This window comes from Rousettus aegyptiacus, unplaced genomic scaffold (genome assembly GCF_014176215.1).
Source record: "Rousettus aegyptiacus isolate mRouAeg1 unplaced genomic scaffold, mRouAeg1.p scaffold_m13_p_1, whole genome shotgun sequence".
Taxonomy (NCBI): domain Eukaryota; kingdom Metazoa; phylum Chordata; class Mammalia; order Chiroptera; family Pteropodidae; genus Rousettus; species Rousettus aegyptiacus.
The window spans coordinates 165690825-165698282 of NW_023416284.1; the positions used below are offsets into that span (position 1 = coordinate 165690825).

Consider the following 7458-nt stretch of genomic DNA (forward strand, 5'->3'; position numbering starts at 1 on the left):
TTACATAAATAAGTTAATTTTATTTCCATATAAACAAGTAGTATGATCTTTATTTTATAGCTGAGAAAACATGCTTGAATGGTTGAAAAAACAAACTCAAAATTCAACTCAAATCACAAATCCTTAGTACATAACAGTCAGAATTTGAACCTAGATGTGACTCATGCACTTTTCATTAAACCTGGGCTTTTCCTATTAGAAAGCGAGGACAACGGGAGGTTTACGGAATTTAGGTTATAGTCTTTTTTTTTAAATTTTACTTTGCAATTACAGTTGGTATACAATATTGTATTTAGTTTCAGGTGTACAACACAGTGATTTTATATGCCTTACAGAGTGACCACCCTGGTCATGTTCCATTTTTGACCAGTAATGGTAATGGTTACTTAGACATTTGCTTCATAATTATTTATTAAACTGTACATGTTTTATGTATTTGTCTGTGCTATATGTCATTTTTTAAAAAGTGACAGGAAAAAAAAAAAGACGAAGAATTCAATGTCTTTAGTACAAGGTGGGCTGGGCAAAGCAGACTTTCCCTTGAGTCTGTGTGACATGGTGAGCAGACGTACGGTTCCAGGAGACAGAGCTCTCAGTTAACATCTATGAGACCATACCTAGAAAGGGATCTCCCAGACGGTCCTGTGTAAAGCACCACAGGGCCCCAAGAGGAGAATCTACAGCCAAAGCCACAGGACTCCTGGGATACCCTAGGGGCCCATGTGCCCAGTACAGACAGATAAGACAGCCAAGGCTCCCGATCAAATCCAGAGAACCCCACAGCCTTTCTTAGAACAGAAATATCTGTCTAAGTCAAAAGGGAACTAGGTGGCTTCTTGACAATGAAAAGTAGATGCAGTGACCCTTACAGTCTGTGTGTGTCATGAATTGTCAGAGAACCCTGGCTGACACTACTTGTTGTGTCCATTCTCTGATGGTGAGCAGGTTGGTATACAGTCACACACACGTGCATATGCACGCACGTACACACACACTGTTTTTAATCACCTGGTACAGTCATTTCTTCACATTGTAAACCCTTAACTGCTATCTCTCCAGATACAGTAAATGTAACCCTCTCACTGTGAATTCACAAAGGCCAGATTCAACATTCCTCCCTCTGCTCACACTTCTAATTCTAGAAGCAAAGAGCAAGCTGACCTGCTAAAACAAATTTCTTCAAGAAAGAGGGCTGTGATTAAAGAACATTCCTGATACCAACAACAGATGCTCTGGGAACTAATTCAGGCAGGAGTGTACACAGACAGATACAGTAACTAAACTGCCTGTTAAACATACTGTGAGAAAGTATGTTTATCTCTCTCCCAAGTTAGAATTTGGGGGATGGGGCCTTAAAAACAACATGTCTTTATTTAAGCCTTTATTGTGCTCTTAATTTTTAAATGAAGTCTACGGGTTGTAAAGAAATAAAATCTGAACCTCTCAGTAGCCTGAGCATACCCACTCCCACCCCCTAATTCCCCATTTCCCACTTAACTGTGGCTCTTATAATAAACCTAAAAATTATCCAGATAAAAATTTAGTTAGATAAAGGTTACTCATCACCACAGTTAACTCTGACGAAGTTCATGAAGGGTTCAAACAGCTATGGAGATTAAATGGGTAGAATTCTTCTGGAAATTCAGTAAAAAGCTGAGTGAATTCTTTATGGATAATAGGATCTATCTTTAGAAATTCACTATTCATTGCTAGTCAGATGTCCTGTTGAACCAAATATTAAAATACTGGTTTTAAATCTAGGTACAGCAGGTCCTCCAATAACATCATTTCATTGTAACGTTTATGAGTAGATTCTGTTGTCTTGTTTATACCAATAAGTCTATGGTAACACTGGTTTCATTATATGTCATTTTGCTGCAGTACCAAGACTCTATCGATGACATTAAGTGAGAATTTACTGTACATGTTTATATCCTCATTTGCTGTAAATCACTACCAAAATCTCTAGTAACAAAATAAATCAACAAAACCAAATCTTTGATCTAAGAGCATGGCCACCAAATCCTATCTAATTCTCCAGAGACTAGCCAACAACAAATACAAAAGATCTCTGCTCTTTTTGGACCAGAATAGAGTGAAACTGCACATGGAAGATACGTGCTCCAGGCATTCCACGTGCCATCCTACACGCGGCGAAAGCCCCTCTCCTCTCCAATGGGGGATGGGTGATCTGGGCAGTGGGGGGTGTCCCAGTGCTTTTCTCTCCCAGCTGACTGAGCTCACTCTCCCTGTGTGCCCACCGTACCTCATACACATTCCCAGTACACTACTGTCATTTACTTTAGTCTTGACACAAGACAGAAAGGGCAGCCATTTAAAGTTAGGGACCTACAAACTTTTATTCACTCATTTAAAAACTCCTGGCATAGTACAGAACTGAGGCTCAAATACTTATTAAATTGTATCTATTATCTGCCTTTATGTCCTAACTCAAACTTAGCTCTTAAGGAAGAAGTCACTGTATCATTTCCTTTTATATTTTATGATCCTCAAGAGGAGATCTGAACTCCCCATAAAAACTGACACTATAGTTCATACAATGAGCATTTAATGATTATGAAAAAGCACCGATCTGTTTAACAATAAAGAATAGTATTCCTTCCTTAAAATTATAGAGAAGGTCAAGTAAGAATAGGAGGAAGAAAACAGATTAATCATTGTGAATAACTAGCTACCTTTCTGTATTTTTAAGCAAAGAACGCTGGGTCAAATGAACTTAGAATAATAACCTTATATAACATCAAACTTTACTAGTATATGTAGTCGTGGATTTTTTTTTTTTCTTTTTAATCTTCATTGGTTATGAGGCAATAAGTACTCTGCACTCATGTTCTGTTTATCTCAAGTCGCTAACAGGGTGGAGGGGAAGTGGTATGTGATTAAAAGTGAAAAAAACGAAGAAAAAACTCAGATGCTCTTCCTCATTTCATCTTTCTCAATGCTGTTCTTAAAGTTATTATTTATCTTAAATCTCTTAAGGAGTATTTAAATCCAGATTTCAAAGCATTTTCCACCAAAGTTAGTAATTTTAGTAATGGTAAATCTCTTCAATGAACCACTTTAGGGCATTAAAGCAATTACCGAAGCATTCACCTTTTCAAAATTAAATCCAAGTGTGGGCAAGACCAGCGGTGATATTTCATATGAATCTACTAAATAGTCAAAAGGAAAATAAAATCGGAAAAATCTGTATACAGATGTTTAATTTTCTAAGGGAAGGAAAGAGAAGCTCTGATCTGATACTTGAGAATACATGACAGAGGCAGGGAAGCCCAGTCTCCTGGAGACTGATCAAAAAGAACTGGGCCTGAATATTCAAACTCACACATACCTTCTTGGGAGCGTCCTCTGCAAGCCAGACATGCAGGGCTCAGTGCTGATCTCTGAGAGAAACGTTAACAACAGCACTGCCTCGGGGGTTTGTCCTGGGACGGGTGCCATTTAATATTCTTACGAATCATTTGGGAGATGAAGGTGAGCTATAAGTAGAGAAACTCCTGGTCAAAATTCACTAAAGATAATCACTAAGAACGGAAGAGATCTAGAAGAAATTTTGGTTGGATTTAGGTACAAGGAGTAACCAACACCACGAAGGCAAAGGTCAAAGGACAACTCTAAAGCCACACGAGAGCACCTGACTAATGCCATTTTTTCCTATTAAGCTTGCAGTGACTAAGAATATATAGGTTCCCAGGTTAATGAGAAAGGGAACCCAATAATGTCCTCATTTCAGGAAGTCTAATGTCAAGGCTGTAAGACAACAGTAATAAAATATGAGATAATCTAAGCATCATAAAAGACTTAAGGAAGAAAAAAACAAGACTATGTTTTTTCTAAACTAAAATGTTTATATAATTTTATGAGTCCTTTGATAGCTATTCCTTTTCTCTGTACATAGAAATTATCTGCTTTAACTCCCATACTGCAACTTTTGGCCTATCTCTTAGGTATTTTTCACACTGTGATTTGCACTATAAATAAAAGTATAAATTCCTTGAGAGCTAAGATTCTGACTTTGTACTCTGCACTTCTGCCAGAAGAACAGATTTCTAACAAATGGTTGCTAAAGGCAAGATAATGCTGCAGTTAAGAATATGAGCTCTGCAGGCTCAGACTGTCCAAGTTTAAATCCTGGTTCTACTACTAACTTTAAGACCATAGGAAAGCTTTCAATCTCTGCGTCTCCACTTTCTCATCTGTAAAACTGGCACAGTAATAGTAAGTAGTATGGTTATTGTGAGGACTGAATGATACATGTAACAGGCTTAGAATGGTACTTGGCATACAGTGTTTAATGAGCATTAGCTAGTCGTCACTAGTCACAGTAACAGTACATTAATGACTGATGTACACAAGTAAAAACTGTGATAAATATTACTGGGTTTCCTTTGAGTCAATAACAGCATTCCTCCCAGATTTAACTCTTTCACAATTAGAGATAAAATACAGGACCCCCAGTTAAATTAAATTTTAGATAAACAACAAGTACTTTTTTAAGTATAATTATGTCCCAATTTCACGGTAGGAGGGAACAGGTAGAAGCAGCATCTGGGAGAATAAAAACATTGGCTTGCTGTTTTAAGAAAAAAGTCTGAAATATTAAAAGTCACTCCTTTCTCTTTTAAAGAACTTCTTGAGCACAATGTACTCTATCCATCAGTTAGCTGACAGAGCCGCCCTTACAGGAGCCCAGCTGGGTGCCGCCCAAGTTCTGATAAATCAAACAATTTGCAGTCCTTCAAAGTCTACATGCAGGTCCCTTTTCCTCTCAACTTGAACTAACCAGAACAAACCATTAGAAAGTATCAGCCTTAACAAATCTGTTTTGAATACAGACAGTGGTTTCAAAAAGGCAGTGGCAAAATTCCCCATGTCAGCAGGGGTGTATTTGGATTAAATCAGTACTGGTGGTTTAAACTCACTAAAGGGTTTCTACACAGGGGTGGGCTCTGCATACCTGTAAACAGGCAGGTTTCTACCCCAACATATTAGGCATGAATTAGGTTACGAGTATTTATGCCATCTCATAAAGACACAGCATACTATGTGTTCATTATAAACAGGTCTTCCTTCACAAATAACAATCAGATGTATGCGTTCAATTCCAACTGTCAGCGATGCGAGAACAACGCGCTTGCAGGTAGCAGTCTTACCCCTCAGGACGGATTTGAGGTTGAGCTTGGCTTGCCGGTGCAGGTCCTCCACGCAAGGGGGTCTCGTGGAGGGAAGGAACACGTTCTCCTGCTGGTGCCACGGAGCAGTGTAGTGGACGGTCCACCGACTTTCCTCATCTAGGGTGGATACCGCTGTGGAGAGAGAGAAGGAATCCAGGTGTCGAATTAAGCTTCTCTGGCTCCAAATGTATTGCATCAAGATGAGTTCTTGGTGCCTACCACTTCCACGGGTCAGGGCCAGCGAGGGGGAAATGGAGTAAATTCTTAAGACTCCAGGGGTCCTTTCCAAAGTGTTTTATCTCTAAAGGGATGGGTGAAACTGTCCATCATCCCCCACCATGTTTTAGTAGAAGTGTTTGCTCACTTAACCTTTCCCAGATTTTTAAGCCCTCCCTCTACTCCAATGTTAGAAAAGGACTGACAAAACTGATAGAGACTCCAATTCCTACTTAAGCCCACCATGACAGACATCTGCACTCAATGGTAAAATGCCATTGCATCAGTAAATGTTAGATTATCAAGACAGAAACTATTTTTTTACTGATAGGTCAAGACCGAATCTTTCCTCTCTAAAGCATTATTTTAAAATGTCACTGTCATAAACTCACTTTAAAAAAATTAAGCATAAACATTCAATGTAATATATTTAAATAGCATATCTAATAGGAGTAGAAAACCATTTGTGCTACAAAATTTTCCCTGTATTGCTTGCTTTCATGGAACATTTTTATATTAAAATGTCTTTTTAAACATTCCAAGGTAATTGACTTTTCCCAACATAATCAATCCAACTGAATTTTCCCGGCACAAAAGAGATTGAAAACGTTAGAGGGGAAAAATGACAGGTAGTCATGAGTGAACACTAAATCTGTATAACAATTTTCCTTTATTCTCCCCAGGGCTTGAGACCTCTTTGTCTATTTCATTTTTTTTTTTTTTTCATGAAAACACAAACTAAGTGGAGCCCACCATGAAACAACTTTGTAATGCTTTCTGTATATCTGCCGCCGTGAGCCAGGCAGGGGAGACGAGAGGAGCATCAGAGAAAGACCCTCTGCTGAGTCATTTACGGGGGATGATAAGTCTAAGGCCTGTAAAATCAGCAGATGCTAAAATTGTGAGTCAGGGGCAATTCTTCCCAAACTGTTATCTGTACTATAGAGTGTACACTGCACATACCCATTTCTACAACATTATATGTCTCTGGTAACTAGACCACATAATAGATTCTAAAAATAAAATGAACAGGCATTCATGACCTATTGAACCTTTCTATCTGAACGTATTTGAAATTAATTCAATGTACCTCATAGCACAACTACCAGAGCTATTATTATAAAGGTCAAGTGAACTAATGTTTGTGAAGTCTTAGCTCATAACATAACTCACCTACAGCATGGTTGTGGTAGGAGCAGTGAAATTACTCTAAAGGAGCCCCTGACTTTTGAACCATCATTAAGGAGGAACTGGGCCTTTCTGAGCACCCCTGGGAACCTGAGCCACAGGTTAGCCCTCAAACTATAAACCATCTTTTCTACTGCTAGTAAATTCTACAAGTCTTGCATCCAAATAATTCGTTTCTTAAATGATCCCACATTCTCCATCAATTGAATAAATTCTCCATCAAAGAATAAAATGGGAAAATAAACATTGAGAACTAGATCTCAAGGTAAAAACGGAAATGTCCTGTGCGCATTCTGCGTTTAGTGTTTGACCAAAGCAGCATGTAAATCAGGCACCTGGTATTTCACAGACCCTCTCGTTGCACAAATGTTTTGCATGGTACATGTAACTATCAATCTTAATACATAAAATCCACAAAGACCTGACTTAGCTTTTATTTATATATCTGAGAATCTGCGCAGGGCGGAGCTCACCTTACGTCCTCCGAAGAGGAGCCCTAGTTAATGACAATGTTTTGTGCTGATGTCCATTTATTTGAAAGATTGCATTACCATACTTCAGGGTTGCAAAATATTGAAAATTGAAACTCTCTATGTGCCCATGACAGATGGAATCCAAGCAATGGTATTCGAGCCTGTGCACTGCCCCACTGTACAGCTACCGACCGGCTGCCCAGAAGAGCCGTTGTCTCTTTTCCTGGTGGATCTTGATCTGCATTTAATCAGTCCGTCTAAGGACAGCCTTCGAGCAAGGGAGCTGCAGAAAGCGACCCCAGAGTGCGGTTCTTTGTTGCTTTCCTCAGAGTTTCTCTTACCAAAGGCTTCTACTCATGCGCATTTATCCAGTTTAAATCATGGGT

The 7458-nt window shown here is 38.9% G+C and overlaps 1 protein-coding gene across 5 annotated transcripts in view; it reads right to left on the reverse strand.

Annotated features, from left to right (window-relative positions):
- NHSL1 (NHS like 1) overlaps positions 1 to 7458 on the reverse strand; it is a 126381-nt gene that overhangs the window by 50813 nt on the left and 68110 nt on the right. For all 5 annotated transcript variants that reach the window (XM_036222095.1, XM_036222087.1, XM_036222106.1 and 2 more), the window contains exon 2: positions 5175 to 5327. In XM_036222095.1, coding sequence (XP_036077988.1) covers positions 5175 to 5327 — 153 coding nt within the window. The remainder of the gene's footprint in view (positions 1 to 5174; positions 5328 to 7458) is intronic.